An 18,400-nucleotide genomic window follows, 5' to 3' on the forward strand; every position below is an offset into this window, starting at 1 on the left:
GTACCCAGTTTGCAGGAGCAAGTAAGGATTTTGTCCCTTGAAGGGTTTAATTTCTGCTGCTTAATAGATGGAGAGTTAAGAGGAGCTCTTTTAAATGTTTATGGAAGAGCATATTTTATTGGAGACAGGATAATAAGTGCTAGAATTTATTTTGAAATGTCTACTATTTTAAAATATCTCCTACTTAGTAAAGCATGAAACATTATTTAACTTTAAACATGCAGCATTTAAGATTTGAACTTTTAAAACATGTAGATATTTTAAGATTACTCCATTGTGTATACAATTCCTCTCTTAATAATGCAATGTCTTGAAAAAAATTCTAAATAATTTAATTGATGGCACTTACTTTCTTTTTGTGTCTCAACCAATGGCATTCCTCAGTTTCAATGTCAATGTTTCTATGCCTGGAAGCTGGAGAATAAAAATAGTTATGCTCTATAAAGGGGCAGTGCTGAGGGTAAAAGGTCCTGATCTTGCAAGTTCTCGCTCATATGGAAACTCCATGGAACTACTTGGGTGAGGAGGAATTACTCACCCAGCAGAAATTACAAGATGAGGCTGAACCTCACTACTGAAATGGTAATAATTCAAACATGGAAAAGATTATTCACTTTCCAAAGAAAGGATGGGCCTGAATTTACAAATGCATGATTTTTAAAGAATGTACTACAGCTAAAACTCCCTGGAAATCTGTTTTGAAAACAGATGAGAACCTCCTGCTAAGCAGTTAGACTGCAATGATGTTTTAGCAATTGGGATTTTTTTAGGGTTTTTTTGTATTGAACATAGATGAGCTACAGGGATTGCAGTCCTATTTGGAAGCCAACTACGTATTAATGTCAATATTAATAATGCCTTGGGCTAGACAGAAAGCTTGAAAACTATGTGTTAACATAAATAAAAAGCAGTGCATTTTTGGAGTTGCTTCATTCTGTGGCCTTAAAAAGAGTCTCCTTGGCACAGTAAGATAATTTTATCCTTAAAAAATAGTATTATATGTCAGAAAGGTCTTTATTTCCTGACATAGTAGGACAGAAAAGCCAGTTTTATTCCAAGCAATCCAGCTTGTTCATATGAAATGCAAAAAGAATGAACACATCAGGACACCACAATACTGATTGTCTGACTCTTGCGATAAAGAAGAGTGCCTAATAGCTGTTTTCCAGACAAAGAGCACTCAGTTAAGAAACAAGGTAAATGTCAAGGAGGTTTTAAAGGGGAACATTACTCACAGCTCAAGAGAGGTTGAAAAATATTGAATAGGCCACAAAATGATCTCTCCATTCACTACTCCAAGTGAAGAGAGGGAAAAAAATCCCCTAAACCCATAAATCTTTTATTTTCTAGCCCTTTTCTACCTGGAGCATGACCTTTTCTGGTTCTGAGTATCTCTATGCTGATTTTCAACTGAAGTTTGCTAGAAAAGGCAGCACCCCACTTCTAGGATTCAGGGATCAGCCAGTTGGTGTGACCAGACCCTGCATGAGGACTCTGCCACACCTGGACAGTTTCAAAGCCATTTGTAGCAAAAAGCATTTACCACAGCAGAAGGTTCATAATTCTCAATCCTTCAAGACATCACAGCAAAGGTAATTGCAGCTACTAGTTCTCAGCCATCGAAAGGGCAACTCAGCTTTTGAGTTGCTGGTCCCATTGTCCTTTGCTCCTTTTGAGACATTTTTGATTTTTCCCTCTGAAAGATGATGAGCCTATGAAGAATTAGCTAACTTCTTAAATTGCTTCCTCTCTGTTGTTTGTGGCAGATACTCCCCTGGTGTAGGTCGGAAATGGAAAAAATTTTCTAGCTCAAAGCTCTTTGCTTAGCACATCTTGGTGGTTCTGTCATGGAGAAGTTAATGGGCAATACAGAAATCCTTTCTGTTGTACCAGTGCACCTGATTCTCCTCCTCCTTCACCTTTTCAGTTGGAAAAAAAAATGGTTCTTTAACCATATCTAGTACAGCATCTTCCATGAGAAGCTCTATAAAGTCTTCCCCCTTATGTTTATGTAGACCTACTTTTTTTACTCAATGCTGATTTCCTCCCTTTCTTCTGGTTCTCTCTGAGCATAATTGCTGTATTTGGAATAACAGAGCAATTACCTTCTCCAGATCTCAGTGGTTTCCTCTGTTGTTCTCCATTGTAATCTTGTAAGTAGTTGTGTGCCTGCAGACCTTTGTCCCTGCCAGCTTTCACTGTTGGATCAAAATCTGACATTTTATTGCTCAGAAGCATTTTTGTAAATATTCCATTTCCAGTGTGAGACTGCAACTGCTCAGTTTCCTTGGGGAAAGGATCAGGAGTTCTGAAGAAGTGGAAATGTCATGTTTCTGTGTTAGTTTAAAGTTCTTGGACCTTGTTGATGACCAAATTACTAAAAGCAGAACCAATCTGTCTGAGTTTACAAGGACATAATCCATCATAAGAGAGTCAAAAAGAAGTGGTTTATTTTCTTTTTTTTCTGGATGAGCTCATTTTCTGAACAAAGTAAACCCATATATTACATTAAATAGGTCTCTCATCATTGTTTATTTGCAGGCTTGTTATTCAAAGGATAAGCCAATTCCCTCTCAAATGTAGCTCATTTCCCTGTGATCCAACTCTGACAGCTGTGACAATCTGTCACAGAACCATTGGAATATATAAATTTATATATTAAAAGTAGCTGGAGGTGGAACAATCTCATTTGTGGGTTTAGGACCTTAAAACATGGTGTGAAGATTCACACCTGTTTGGGGTTTTTTTAAACACTGACATTACTTTTTAAATTTGCACTTCAGCAAGTTCTCTTACAAGAATGACTCTTACCTGGGCAAAGTACTGTCCTGGAATGTCCCAGTTGTCCTCCATGTTAGAGTATCAATTATGACTCTATGGCAGTGTGGGAACACATCAGGCTGAGGCTGGTAGTGGGCTGTTTGCCATTCTGGGATGAATTGTTTCTGGCTCGGTACCATATGCCTGAAGGTGGCATGTGTCTTCTCAGGAAGGACAAATTGCTCTCCTTCATGTTTGGCAAGCTCCTGCTGGCATGCCAAAGAAGCCTATATTTAGTACTGGTACTGTTTAGCCAACAATCTGGGAAAATTCTCATGATGATGCGACTAGAGATCTACTGAGGCTATTTTCCAAGATCTGAAGAAGACATGGTTGAAATGGGCTTTGAATTTCCAGCTTTGAATCTGGTTGCTCCTATTTTCTGTAGGTACAGCACATCCTGCTCCCAAGCCCAGGTCTGCAGTGCTGCAGCATGAGCTAGTAGAGCTCATTTACTCTGATTTGGCATTGGTGGCATTCCTACAAAGCTGGTTGTTTGATACACAGCTTAGTACCCCAAATTTTGCTGTCCTTGTTCTGTTGAATCCTGGTTGTAGCTGCCTCCTTTCCTGCTTTCCCAGTGACATGTTCTATCCTGGCTACCTAAAGCACATTTGCTTCCAGATGTGCTGAGAGCAGAGATTCAGAGAGCAACAGCAACTGTTCTCAGCAAAACCCCCATCTGCAATGGGCAGGTGACTTATGTACAATTCAAAAAGGTCCTGAGACCAAAGGCAAAACGAGTCCCGACACTCACTGCAGGAATTTCACCCCCTCTGTTCTTTCCCCTTGTGAAACAGCAACATCAGGAACCTCCCAAAGAAGTGGAGAGGTTATCTCGAACAAGGATAGCATGAGGTTCTCTTATTTCTCATTTATCTTATTTCCATCCCAAATTTGCCACAGGGACATCCACTGTTCAACAAGATCATCTGGAAAGCCTTCTCCTGAAAGCCCATACCTGTGGGAAGGATGGTCTTGGTTATCCATTCTTTCTATTAAGTTGAAGTTACATTTTAAACTGGTAATATACTCTATACTTAGGCTTTGCATACATAGCAGTGATAGCAAGAGTGTGAAAGAAATTATCTCTTGAGGAAAAAAAAGGCAAATATCCCAATTTAAACATGATTTTATTGCCTTTATTTAGGCTGTGTGAAGGAATGGAGATCCATATGGGATAAGCTAAACTAAATAGGCTTTTTATTACAAAACTTTTCAAACACATTCTGTGCTCACAACTCAGCTCAAGATATATTAAAAATTGATTAAGGAGGACTCTCATTTCCTATTCCTTGCTTAAAAAAATCCATGTGACTATTTGCTTGTGTCTTGCCACACATTCTCATAAGCAAAGGAGTTATTCTTAAAAACATTGTCAAAATGTACCATAATCCTTTGCCTGGGCATTTAAATATACTCTTTCACCTAAAGCAAGTGTTGCTTTTGGTTCTTGTAGCTATAGCCAAAACATGAAAAATTGTGCTTGGCTTGGCTGTATTGGAGTTTTCTCCTCTATATGCTAAGCAGGTGGTTCCCAGGGCTGGCTAATTCTGCACGCATTTTCTCTTCATTTGTGGCTTCAGTGTTGCTGGCAGCATATTGCACAAAGAAGAGCAAGGTGTTTCCTTTTTCCCTGTATGTCCCTTCTGTGCGCATAAAAATTAGGTTGTTCTGTTGATTTAATTACTGTGAGGAGGACAAATCATCTTCTTAGGCTTCTTGTCACAAAACTGGCATTTCTTATGGAAGTTTTAAGTGATTTGACAGTTCTTATCATAGCACAATTTCTAGCTTGTGTTCTAGTGAACAAATGTTGATTAATAATTCTTGGCATTAGAAACAACTCACAGCTTTTGCTTATTTTCAGTAGTTCAGGGAAGGTCTCGACAACCTTAATTTGCTTTGATTAATAGATGACTGACTATTCTTGTATATTTCTCAGCTTTCTGTCCATTGGGCCAAGAATAATCTTAAAAGCAGGTTGTGCATGTCTGAGACATCCACTCTTTACAGACCTGTTAAATCCCTCAGATGTTTGTTGACTGTTGCTTTAAAAAAATCACTGTATGTCCCTTATCTAGCAAACACTGCCACATGCTAACTCATAGCTATGAACATTCTCAAGGTCATAAACTCTCTCCAGTCCATTTATCTGCCAGGAAGTTATCTGCTGGCATCTTCCAGTGGAGCCCTTTTTCCATGAATAAAGTAGCATTAAGACAAGTGCAACACACAAACCAGCTGTTGGAAGCCAATATACACTCCTGCTTTTAGCTTGGTATAAGGCTTTGTAAACCATAGATTTTAGGGAGAGGTACATGGCAGATTAACAAGAAACATATTATGCCTGACAATTTGTAAAGACTAAATGGGATACATAAATGTGAAAATACACTGAAGATAAAAGTTTCTTGTCCTGTACACCCTCTCCTCACAGCCTGGGAGCTTTGTGTCACAGCCTGATTTGCTGTATTGTTGGCTCCCATGTTATTTGATTGAAGTTGATAAATCACCATAGTAATCAACTATCAGCAGGTAATGGTTTCCTCTGAGGTAAGAAAGAGCTGCTGCCAGTTCCTGCTGTGCTCTGTTGGGAGCACTGGGCATTGCTGCCAAGCTCCTCGAGTTCTGCTTCTGGTGTTTGGAACAAACAAAACAGTCTCTCGTTCTTGCTGTGGAAGTGCACAGCCCACTTCCCTCTGTGCACCACTTGAGATATCCCCTGAGTATCTTTCTCAGAGCCACTGAGGTGTGTTAGTTGTAATGACTGTCTGTTGCTTCTTCTTTCCAAAATTCTTTAGTAACAAAGAATACTTCGTTGTTCTACAATCCTAAATTGTCCTCAAGGACTCATTGTCTTAAAACATTCAGTCTCTCATTGGTCTCATTTTTCTTGATTTCTAGTAGGCACTGAGCAATTTGGGGGGAATAATCTGTGTTTCTCCAAATATTGAGGGGGTTTTTCAGCCTTCCATCATGATATTTTTTTCTTATGGACTTCTGTGTTTTCATGCCATACTTTTTACATCTTTTAAATAATTCCCTTTGTGGATTTGTGAAATTTCTGACTTCTACAAATATTTCTTTTCTCTGTTTGAACACAAATGTTGCTATATGGGTATCTGTGGCCTTATTTACACTCTTTGTAACAGGGCTCCTCTCCCTGGTGCAGTCAAGTTGTCTACTTCTAGTGGTGTTTAAATTCTGTTTCAAGGCTTGTGGTGTCCTTTTAGGTTTTTTGGGAGGTCTTTCTGTGAACTACGTGACACCTGCTGTATTACAACACATCCCTTCAGGCTGTCACCAGCTGTACTCTCATTTCTATGTCTTTTTGATAAAATGGCACATTTAATAATTTTCCTGTGATTCAGTTTCAGGTTACATTCTCTTGATCTTTTAAATAATACTAATAGATATTTCTTGTGCTTTACCTTTGATGCTGTTGTAAATTGCAATATTGAAATTATGGAAAAGACTCTTCCATATATCTTTTTTGTTGGCCTGTCTCTTGTGGGATGATATTCTAAAGGGTGTTCTCTGAAGGACTCCTTCACAGGGAGTACAAGCAAGTAACTTGCTTCTCAGAAGGTCCAGTTGCTGATGCCACGAGCTAGATTGATCACATTGATACCAGCTGGGATCACTAGACTGTGATGGCCCCACATTATTGCTTTTTTCTGAGTCCTGATCATCCTGGAGAATGGCTGTATTTCTGTTACTACTGCATTACGACTTAGCCATTTTTCCAGTCAAATGCATATTCACTATAAAGTTCTTTTTCCACCTTGAGCCTATTGGTAACAGAAGTCAGGAGGTTGAATACAGAGCATTAAACAGGAAAACTTGGTCTTCCAGTGCTTTGCACCTTGAAGCATATACACACAACTTTTCCTCATTTCTTTTCATGTTTGTTTCCTTTTCAGAGTCAGGAGAATTTTTAGCAAGTTTCTCTCAGTGCAGGTGTTGACAGCATCTCCAGCTACCTGTAATTTTGACACTTGGTTCTTTTGCTGACATTCAGCTGTGCATTTCCTGGCCATAAGAAGTGGAAAGTCTGTGTTGGTTTTAGATTTGCTGTCCAAGCAACAGCAACAAGAGAATAGAAATGAGGAATTAGGGTGAAGATCCTGAGCAGCAGCTGGGAATAATTATCCACCTTGCGGTTTTACCTACTGATAAAAAAAAAAAAAGAAAAATGTTTAGGTTTTGTAAACTGCATTTATTCTCACTGAATAGTCCTGATAACACCACTACTTAAATGGCATGAATCCTGTGAAAGGGCCTTTCAGTAACATACTCTGTCTGCTGAAGTCTGAACCCTGCTGGTGGGGCAGGCTGTGCCTTCAGAGCCCTCAAGAGGGGTGAGTGGTGCCAGTGCCTCATCAGACAGAGGGTCAAGGGTCTGTCTTTCCTGTTTCAGAGTGAGGGGGGCAGAATCTGTCATCAAACTGTTTTTGCCCTGCTCTTTAGTGCAACATGCTTACCTTTGCCTTGAAGCCTCAGAGTGCGCAGCTCATCCTGGCACTTAAACCCTGACTCTATATTCATTTTTGCCAGGGCTGCTGTCACTGGGTCCCTGCTGCCCTGGGAAAGCTGCAGCTGCACCCAGTGGCCATCTACCCCACACAGCTGGTGCCAATCTCCACATGACCTTCGAGTCACTGGTCTTGTTAGAAGCCACTCTTTGACTTCACTTTGGTGTCCTGTTGGAATGATGGAATGTCAGAGATGGTCCACTGAAAAAATTAAAATGTGTAGCTAAATAGCATCTCCCTAGAATGCAAGGTTTGTGGTGGCATGAAGAACAATTGTCTGCCTTTGCATGAGCCATCAGGTTGAATCGAAAGGCCTGGAGTGTTTTGGTTTCAGACTACTTTAAAGTTACTGAAATCTCAGGGTGTTTTTCTTTCCAGGTAGGCAGAATTATTGTTTTACAAGGTTTGGAAAATACATCATATTCTGTGGGAAAGAAGCAGGTTTGTTAAACAGAAATGCTGTCATGAACTTCATCAAAATGAAGCATAACTTTGGCTGGAGGGAGAGCATTTCCTGAGGAGACCTGTTTATTTCACCAAGATTCCTTTTGTACAGACATTTGACAGCCGAGCAGAAGATCTGCTGGCCTGCATCAGAGACGGAGTCTGGACAGGCCAGTATCCTGTCCCTGACAAAGGCCAGCTCCAAACAATTCAGACTGATGGGAAGTAACTTCCTCATGTGCGTTTAATGCCAGTCTCAGACACTTGCTGGTGGATTTGAGGAAGAAGCATAATACATTGTTTGTTTTGGCTTTTTGGTGTGTTTGGTTGTTTTGTTTAGTTTTGTTTTTTGCTAATTTCAGGTTATTTGACAGTAAATATATTAAACAAAATTCAGCACTGGCCATATCTTGAGTTGTTAATGAACTGTATCACAGAACTGCATTATGACAGCAGATTTCTTAGGTTATTAAACAGTCATAGCCTTCATAGCCTTTTGCAGGATAAGTTTTGGTAAAGGAAGATACATTCAAAGACAAAGGAGGATCTGGTACAAAGTCTGAGCTATAGTTTTAAAACTGTTTTGTACTATAGGTCATTAACATTTCTATTTTCTTTCTATTTCTCCTTACAGGGAGCTTGCCTGGGTATTCTTCATTACATTAGATTTGACCTTTCTTTATCTACTCAATGTTTATCTCATAAAGAAATGCCGCTATCTATAGGCTGTTATTTTCCATTTTTTTTCACGCACTTAATAAATGGATCGGTAGTAAACTCTGGCCATAGACTCTAGCCCAAAAACAGCTTTGAGAGCATGACCAGCACTTGGAAATGGTGACTCCTAATGCTGAACACCTGAGTGACTGCACCCTAGTGTGGGATGTGCTCTCTCTTCCTACATACAGCACTTCTGCCGCACACAGGTCTCTTTTGTCAGCTAAAATTAACTGGCACGTGTTTCTGGCAGTGCTGCTGCTGTTTCCAAAGTGACAGCCTCTTCTTTTGCATCCCCAGGAGAACACCTGAGAAATGGCACATTTTTTTCTAAACACTGCCTTCTTGCCTTCCCCAGCCTGTGGAGGGCTCCTGCACACCAAGTGCTGCTGGGCACCCTCTGAAACAACAAAGCCCCACTCCCAGGGGTTGGAAGGAAAAAGCTTTTCCTGTCCAGTGTCCACTTGCTTATTACCAACAGGCAGGTCATCAGACTCTCTTGCTGAATATGAGACCTACTGATGCTTAAAAAGCCAGGAAAAGCCATGTCCTTCTGAGTGTCTCCTTGTATCAGCAGCCCAGGTCACCAATGCCCCTTTTCTCTAATGACAATGATGTACAAACCTCACATGGGTATAACCAGGTCATTTGTCTCTTTCACCAGTCCTTGTTATTAACCACATAACTGCAGACAAACAGTTTTTCTTTCTTTCTGCTTTCTCTTCTTCAGCATGACTTACTTTCTCTAAGTGTGCCACAATGTTTAAAAATGTATTTGTACCTTTTCTGGGTGGTTCTCCCTCCAAAATGCAGAGTGGGGTGAGCACAGCAGAAATCTCTTCCTGCAGACTTCTATCCAGGAGAATCAATGGTTTCTGGAGTGTTGTTTCCAACATACATTGTGTAAGTTGCAATTAGAAGGTTCATGAAAGCACATCAGTGTTTTTCAGAAGCTTTGGTATTACTGGGATGCTCCAAGAGCCCATCAGACCCTGAAGATGGTTTGGTATCCCAGATTTTAATAATTTCTTATTTTCAAGACTGCTTTACACAAACTACATTATAAAGTCATCAGCACAAGAGTTTATAATCTATATAATCCTTGGGACTATGTGGATTTGCAGAATGCTGCTGGTAGACAGAAAAAATGTTTATAATTAAAAATACAAGAGTTGTAATTTCCATTGATGTTTTTCTCAAGTCAGTTGTTCATATCTGTATTTCTGTATCACTGATCACACTTTTGAAAATAATCTGCTGAACATGTTAAATAAGGCAAAATACTCTGCCGTTGATAGATTAAATACCTCTTAACAAGTGCAAACAGCGTATTCAGTGAAGATCTAAATATAATCACACCGTACACCTTAGCTCCTTTTCAACTTCTCTTTCTGTCCTGGCATATAATTAGGATGGAGCCTTGGTGACACACACTCATTGCTAATCAACATCTGGATGACCTTGCTGGAGCCAAAGCATATGTCAAGCCACAACCAAGTCTGAGGCACTGACTCCAAGAACAAATGCAAATTTTCACTGCTAGGTGCAGTAGCAATGTGAATTAGACTACCAAGACAATATAATACATCTTAAAGACAAAGTAGCCCTTAAAATAATTTTCAAAAAATAATCTTAAGGCTGACAGGAGATAATGTTGATAATTGAGACCTACTCTAGAAAATTTATTATTTTTCTTTCTCTGTGTGACATTTGTGAGCCTCTGAAAAACATGGTTAGTGACTAAGTTACATTTCCTGACTTATAGCCCTTAAAATCAGCTATTCTGAAGGGTCGGTGTGTTTACGCATTTGAAGATTCAGGCAATGTGGTTCAGCCTCCTGTTCTGGCAGTGGCATCTCCAGCTGTCCAGGCCTTGGGTACGTGGCTGCCACTGCAGGAAGGGACAGCTGTATCCTGCACTGCGACATGCAGATGTGTACTCGTGCCCACCTCCTCACCTGAAAAGCAGTTCCACTCCACCTTGAAGCTGGACTGCCTCAAACCACATCCCTGCATTGTTTCCTTGTGCCAGGGCTTGGCAGAAAACAGACTCAGTTGTGGGTGGGTGTTTCCAGAGGGACACAAAATCTAACTGATAATCAGTTGTACAAACACGCAGCTATTTATCAGTACAGTGCCAGTGCCCACAACTTGCTCTGTAGGTAAAAAGGAGGTTTGGCAGCTACTTGTGATCTCCTAGAAGTCAGGTTGGCAAACACCCAGCACCCAGAAGACACAAGACACTTAGGCAGCACAGCCATAAGCTGCATGGGCAAGGAAAGCAGTGAAGAGGCTGCAAATTAGCACAGCTCTGAGGTGTTCCACATGTCTGTAACAAACACTGTATACAACTCAGTATAGCATTGTAAACAGCTGATAAAAATAATCAGTCAAAGTTTAGTGCAGGACTAAACTGCTTTCCACTGGGTGCAGATCTCTCATAGACATCTTCCTGCAAATGGTGCCCACTTCAAGACTGCCATTTCCCTTGAAGTTGTGATTAGCATTTATTTCCCAATGCTACAGTTAAATTTAGCAGTAGATCTACTTACTTTTTGAAACTAGGAACCTACTAAAATCTTCTGATTTTTCTTTATAGAACAAACCAGGAATTAATAAAGGATTCTTAGAAAGTGGTAATATTCTATTCATATTTTACCATTACAATAATTGCAATTCTAATACTTTAGACTATTAAAATTTAAGATACCTGACATCGTACAGAGTTATTAATATGTAACTAAAACAATTCCTGTGAGTGCGACTTTGAATATGATTTCTATCTGAGATTAAATTGTCTCTAAGAAACTGGATAAAAAATATTTACATGTGTTTTGGGATAAGCTGCTGGTTCATAAATAATAATCAAAGGAATAGAATATGTCAATTTATTTCAGATCTATAAAATACAAATCTAAAAACATTTTACAGACAATAGTCACCATTTAGTTTATGTTTTAGTATGGTCTTAGGCCTTGCACAGAATAATAAGGTAGCAGAACAACAAATTAGTCTACTTTTTAAAGATTTCCTTAACTAGAGTCTATCATATACATCAAAAACAGTTGTGCACAGTAACCAATTAAACTTCTACATTTCAAGAAGAGATTGGCTACATCTCATAATTGAGACACCAATTACAGTACATTTATTAAAAATCCTTCAAGAATGCACTCAGTAGTAACAGCAGTTAAAATCATAACTGTTCTGTGAAATTATCAAAGCACATGATAACAGAATTAAAAAATTCAGTTAATCATTTATATGTAATGTAAAGCCCATGTAACACTACAAGAAAGAAAGGAATTACATGGGCACAAGTGCAAAAAAGCAATAGTGTAAGCCATCTTTTCTCTTTGGTAAAAATCAAATAGCAGGATGTACATCATAATAATTCAAGTCAAAGACTAATTCAGGCTATATATTTTTTCCTTTCCTACCATAGGCAGACTTGATGATTTGCAGGCATCCTAGAGTAGAGAAGTTAAAATCCTACTTAACACTGCCCATTTTTTCCTCTTCTAAGTTTAAATATTGAAACAAAAGATAAGGACTTTTTCTTTCATAAATAGCTTTTCAGTAGTATAGTCTCAAGTAAATTAAAAATAAATAGCAAAATATACACAATTTCAAAGATTACATTTAATTCCTTCTAGGTATATCCTGAAAATATATCACCAAATAATAAATAACTTTGGGTTTCTCAAATATTTGGTAAAAAGTCAATTACTCTTATATAAGGAATTTTCTCTGAGGGATAAGGAAGTACCCTGCTTTTTCTACAAAACTTTTACTATACAGGTGGAATTTTAGTAACTTTACATGAAGAATATAATCTTTAATATAATATGGATGTTCATGGTAAAAAAACTTTCAAAATTCAATCTTCAGAATTTCAAGTTCACACCTGAGGAACTTCCAGGTAACTCTGAAGTTCACCTGGCAGGACAGTCAAGCTCAGTTGTCTATGTCAGGAGGCTACAGCAACAGTAAGGCAATTTCCTCCAGTGGTAGAGCCAAAGCTCTTTTCTACTGACACCTTATTAAAAGTCCAGAAAGGACAAACTGTTGAGGAAGGGACAAGAGAGAAAGATGTGGGCGAAGAACACTCAAATATAAGCCACCCTGGGACAGACATGAACTGCCTACAGGGATTTCACTATAGCCAAAGATTTTAAATGAACTCTTCTGGGTTTGAAGGAGTTGACTCTCATGAACAGTTAAGGTGATGTCATAGGGGATTTGTAAGTTACTGTCTTACTCAAGCTTCTCGTATTTATCTGAAATTGTAACTAAAGGAAACAAGAAAAATGCAGGCCACATCAGCAAGGCAACTAGTTAAAAGAATCCATCCAGCAACTTGAAGTGTCATTAAAAATTAAAAAAAAATAAATCTTAACTGCAGGAAGATCTTCTGGAGGGGCAGAGCAAAAGTCCTTGCCTTTTTAGAAGATACATTTAAGCTGCCAGCAAAGTAAAGGCAATTTTGATTGCTCGTTTATTCAGAATTCATAAATAACATGTAGATTCACTAAGTTCCTATTCACACCCACAGCTAATCTACATAAAATATTAAGCAGAATGCTTTTCTACTCCTTGTTTGATTCCAAGCACAAGATGTAAAAACCAGTTAAATTGCACAGTCCAGCCCTTATCTCTGCAAACCTCTATCTGATCAAGAAAATGTTTTTTGGCATCTTCTTCACTTTTCCCTACTGTCAGTGCATCCCTGATATATTCAATATCTTCTTTGCTGGTTAATTGGGGCATTCCAGTCATCAGCATCATGGAGAACAGGATGATCAGCAGGTTTGTGTGGTGTCGGAGAGCTAAATAAGCCTTCACACATACGTCCTAGGAGAGAGAAGAGGTTTTTGTTAATTGATGAGAAGAACTGAGAGGGATGGTGTTGGAATTTTACAAGATTCTCATTAACCAATGCTATTCAGTCACTCATGTCAGAGGGAGGAGACCCAACAGAGCCATTCACCTGAGCAGAAATGTGATCTGAACCTCTGCATCTGCCACTTGGCATGACTTCATACATCATCACATGCTGGGGCAACAACTGCTGTTTTGGTGTACAAACCAACAGCTCTTCTTAATCACACATTAATTACCAAAGCATAAAACATTAGCTTTATCAGTATCTCAAATTAATTACCATACAATCTCTTTCTGTGGCTGTTAAATGAGAGAGGAATAAGTCATTGTCTTCTTTTCCAGTTGGGATGTTCCCATTTAAAGACCATGGCTGGCAAGTGATACTGAATAAAGTAGCTCCTCCAGGGGATTGCTCTTCATTTTATGTAGATCTCTATTAAGTTTGAAGCAGTGACTGCTTTTTTAATGGGGAAGATTTTTCAGGCTTGGTGTTCTAAGAAACATTTCCAGCTGACAGCTCTAGTCTTCAGGCACCCTGCCTTGCTATAGGACTTCTATCTTTATGTACTGTCAAACTGAATTCCATAGACGTTTTTGTAGCTTTTTCATTTTCATGTACAAATAATCTGTGCTTAACAACATAACCTTTAGAAGAACGAAATATCCACAGCTTGGAAAAACATGCAATGTTTTTTAAAATAATATTTAATGCTAAGTGACTAGTATATAAACTGAAATTTTTATTTCTCTTACTAAATTTATTACTCATTTACTATTAGAAATAAGAAACAATGCCATGAAGACATCAATCATCAATCAACCAGAAACTAGGGTTACAATGCAGTAATGTAAAAAGATTAAAAATATTTCCAAGGAAGTTGTTATTACAACCAACACTGAAGCAACGCTAATTTTTACCCAATTCAATATTCAATTTAACCTTTCCACAGTGGTATATTAATTTATTAAGAATTCTTAGGAAATCCAAGTATTTTCATATTCATTCATTCATGGTGAGGCTTCGTGAAGGAAGATTTGGGAAGGGCTCTCCCTACATGGGTGTGCCCTTCCAGCCTGTGCAGTGGATTTTTTAGGTGAGGCTCAGCGTGCGCAGAACTGGCCCCACCGTTTAACTCCTCAGGTTCATCTGCCACGGCCAAGTGAGCTTGGATGGTGACAGTGAAGTCCTCAGGACTAGAAACTACAGCCTCTGGTATTCCCAGGAGGTCTCCCATCCAAGTACTAATCAGGGCTGACCCTGCTGAGCTTCTGGGATCTGACTGGATCGGGTGTCAGGGTGACATTTAACTGCATATTTTAATATAAACTCCCATCAAATCCCATCAGTCCTCTAGAATGCCTTTTTATTTTTTAAAAGATATGTGTTTTTTCTCTTCCCCTGAAACAGGAAGAAGTGAAAAATAATCTTAACATCTATCACTGTTCACATCATCAACACCAGGACACACAACCAGGTCAGGAAAATACTAAGGAAGCAAGATGATATATCGAAGAACTGTCTGTACATTTCTTTTTCTGTTGCCTGGGAACTTATATTTTTCACTCTGTTTCCAAATAAATTCTGTCCTGAAATAAGTTCATACTTATAAACTCCAACATTAGTTTCATTCTAGCAAACAGAAGATAAATTGCAATGGTCAAAGCACAATTTATGACAGAAAACACCCTCAGCTTATCACAGGGAAGAGTTTACGACACCAGGGGGAAAAAAATAAAATATTTTACTTGTGTATTATCAACTTCAAACAGGAAAATCTTGTCACAAGAGTTAGTCTGTGTTTTGTTCCCCTTGAAAGAGATGAAAGCTCTTTATAGTTATATCAAAGAAGGTTTTACATTTCTGTATGGATGATGCATCTCACTGCTCCGAGTGAGACAGAGAAATAATTATGCAGTCAGGAAGAACCTGGCATCACTGCATCTCAAAGGCAGTCCTTCCAGGAATTCAAAACATTTAAAAAAATCTGCATCTGCCTGTTACAGTTATTTATTCAGACAAGAACTGAATGTAGTTTTGAATTAGTATCTTCCAAGAAAACACATTTTTACACTTCTGAGAGACAGAGAACCAAAAATAATACAGACAATCCATATGTGTCAAGGACACACATGTTTACTCTAGGGTTTACAAGAAAGCTGCTAACTAGTCTAAAGCCACAGGCAAAATGAGAGAAAATGAAGAGGAACCAAAATCTTATTGTCCAATAGACAATCAAGAACAATTATTCTGAGAGCTTGAAACTGTCCTAAATACTATTATCCTAAAATTCAGGCATTTGTTTAACCTAAAGTGTCGAAATTGTCACACAGGCCATCCCTTCCCTATACAAGATACTCCAACTCAGAATTTTTCAATGATCAATTGTCTACAATTGTCTCAATTAATGAGATTTTGTAAAGAAATAGTACAGAAGAATTTGATTAGTACTGAAAATACAGATGTCTGTATTATCAAGCCAGCAGAGTAATGGAAAAACAATGAATTAAATATAATTTTAAAATTTAATAATTAATGTAAAATTTAATGCAAATACTATCAAAGACCATTTTTGGCAAACTAATAATAGGTAGGAGGACAAAGCTCAAAAAAGGCTGCGAAGATCTTAGATGAGGCTTTCTCAAGGGTTTCTACAAGTAAGAAGTGAAAAAGTTTCATGTACATAGGAGTAAGAGTGGATGGGTTTCAGCCAAAGGCTGGAAAGGAAATGCCACCACATATGACACTTACAGCAAGAGAAATCTGGGCAGTACTAAGACAGCTGAAAAATTCATAAATAGAAGAAAAAAATACTTGCCTTCTTAGATTAAGTTATGCTTAAATATATGTTTGCAATGAGGATAAAACCTCATCAAATATTGCTTCCTACTAAGCATTTCTGTGATGTCATTAATAACCTCTGGCCTCTAATTTCCAATAAACCATCAGAACAAATGCAAACAAAAAGAAAAACAGAATTTAGATTAAGAACTTTCTATTGAAAGGAGCTTCCAGAAAAGTGGCCAGGCCACTGACAGCCTCGGAAGTTCACTAATAATGAACTATACTCTTCTGCAGTGAACTTCAGACAAGATTATTTGCCATTTTAACCTCCTCTGACACCTGCAATATGAGCTATAGCTGCTAATAGATCTGTATGGACTGTGTCCAATCAGTAAAAGAGAAATAAAATTTTTTAAAAAGTAGGTATTTTAAGTTATTAAAAACATGAAAGCCTCTAAAAAACAAAGTATTCTTCTGAAGTACAACCTATTTTAGTGTAGCTGAAGTACAAAATAATGAGAAATGCTTTTTAAAATTAATGAAGGATAAATGTTGAGACTTATCCATTAATACATGAATGAGTCAGCAGGCGTGCTAAATGAATCCCTCAATATTAGGAAATATAATGAAACAAGTTAGTTGAAAAGTGAAACTATGGTTTTTTTTTTTACTCTGGCCATAAAACCATATTTACTCTGGTAATAAAAACATACTTTTTTTTTAGCAAAGTATGTCATGCAGAGCTTGCTCTGTGTTACTACTTTAGTTGTATCAAAGTATCTTAACTTCCTTTTTACTGGACAGAAAAGGCTTTTAATGCACTATCACAATAGTGGTTTATAAAGGAGCTATTGCAGCACCACTATACATGAACTTACATATTTTGTTCTGTTTATTGTTGTCCATTCCTAAATCATCTCACTTAAAATGCCCAGGTCACAGTTCACAAAGGCAAGGCACATTAATCACCTTTTATCTGTTTAAAGACACTAGTGGAAATGACAGTGGCATTATCACAGCTTTCCTAAAACATCTGCATTAGTGGGATGGCAGCAGTACTTAGAAATTACTACCAGAGCAACAAAAATGAGCATTTAGTCAAAGCCAGGATGGTATGATGGAGGCACGACATACTGAAGAGAGGCTAAGACCAAAATCATCTCCAATTGTTTCTGACATTTGGGGTGCTGAAGTAAAGATCAGACATTCTCTAAAGAGCTGGATGATCCATATATACAAACACAACTTCACTTCAGACACCAACATGTCTTTCAACTCTCCATGAGAACATTTTTTAACTATTTTCTGCTTCCAGAACAGAGGTCATCTTTGAAATGACACAAGTCAGAGTGGTGTTTCAGCCCCACACTTGCACATGGCTACAGCTGCAGCAACAGCATCGTTCCTTTACACAGCACAGCTCACAGGCTTCTCTGAGAGCACAGGCTCAGCATTTCCTCCCCATCTTAAATCTTTTGAGCTACAAGCCCCCTTCAAAACACCTGCACTGTGATAAAGCCAGTTCTTGCAAACTGAAGACTCAAAGATTGCACCTGGTTCTTTCATTATTTTCAGAAGTGTGGACAATGACTTCAAAAAAAGATAATTGGGTCTTCTCCTGGGTCCTCGCCCTACACACACACCCTCTCCCTCATGATTGTTGCTGGTGGACAATGCAATTTGTCCTAAGATAAGAATACCAGGTGGGAAGTGTCCTTACATAAGAATACCAGGTGGGAATTGCAGAAGGAACTGTCTGGATGATCACACAATGGATGCATTCCAGAGAAGGGGGAGCAGTGATGGCTTTGATTGACTTTGGTACACCTGAGCACGCAAAAGAGTATAAAATGCTGCTGGAAGCTGGGCAAACTGGTCTCCCGAGGTTGCAGGCAGCTTCTGGGGGGATTCCCACCCCTGGCAGGGATGTCTGCAGGGTATGTCCAGCCCGAAGATGGAGAACACTCACTTTTGGATGAGTGAGTAAAAGTGCTGAGATCGGTCACATACTAAAAATAGGTACACAGAGTCACATGCTAAAGTAGGTACATAGAGGACCCACCTGGTGTTCTTATCTTAGGACAGTTCACATTGCCCATCGCCAACAATTTCAAGGGAGAGAGGGTGGGGTTGTGCCTGTAGGACACAGATTTGCTATACATCTCTTATATGTTCAAAGGGACATAGTTACCATCCAACGGTGAGAATTTTAACT

The 18,400-nt window shown here is 38.6% G+C and overlaps 1 protein-coding gene across 2 annotated transcripts in view; it reads right to left on the reverse strand.

The window, feature by feature from the left end:
• Nucleotides 1-11,211: 11,211 nt before the first annotated feature.
• Nucleotides 11,212-18,400, reverse strand: part of PIK3CG (phosphatidylinositol-4,5-bisphosphate 3-kinase catalytic subunit gamma) — a 40,489-nt gene continuing 33,300 nt past the window's right edge. For both annotated transcript variants that reach the window (XM_071552634.1, XM_071552635.1), the window contains exon 11: nt 11,212-13,373. In XM_071552634.1, the coding sequence (XP_071408735.1) occupies nt 13,092-13,373 (282 nt within the window). In that variant the 3' untranslated portion in view covers nt 11,212-13,091. The remainder of the gene's footprint in view (nt 13,374-18,400) is intronic.

This window comes from Pithys albifrons, chromosome 3 (genome assembly GCF_047495875.1).
Source record: "Pithys albifrons albifrons isolate INPA30051 chromosome 3, PitAlb_v1, whole genome shotgun sequence".
Classification (NCBI taxonomy): Eukaryota; Metazoa; Chordata; class Aves; order Passeriformes; family Thamnophilidae; genus Pithys; species Pithys albifrons.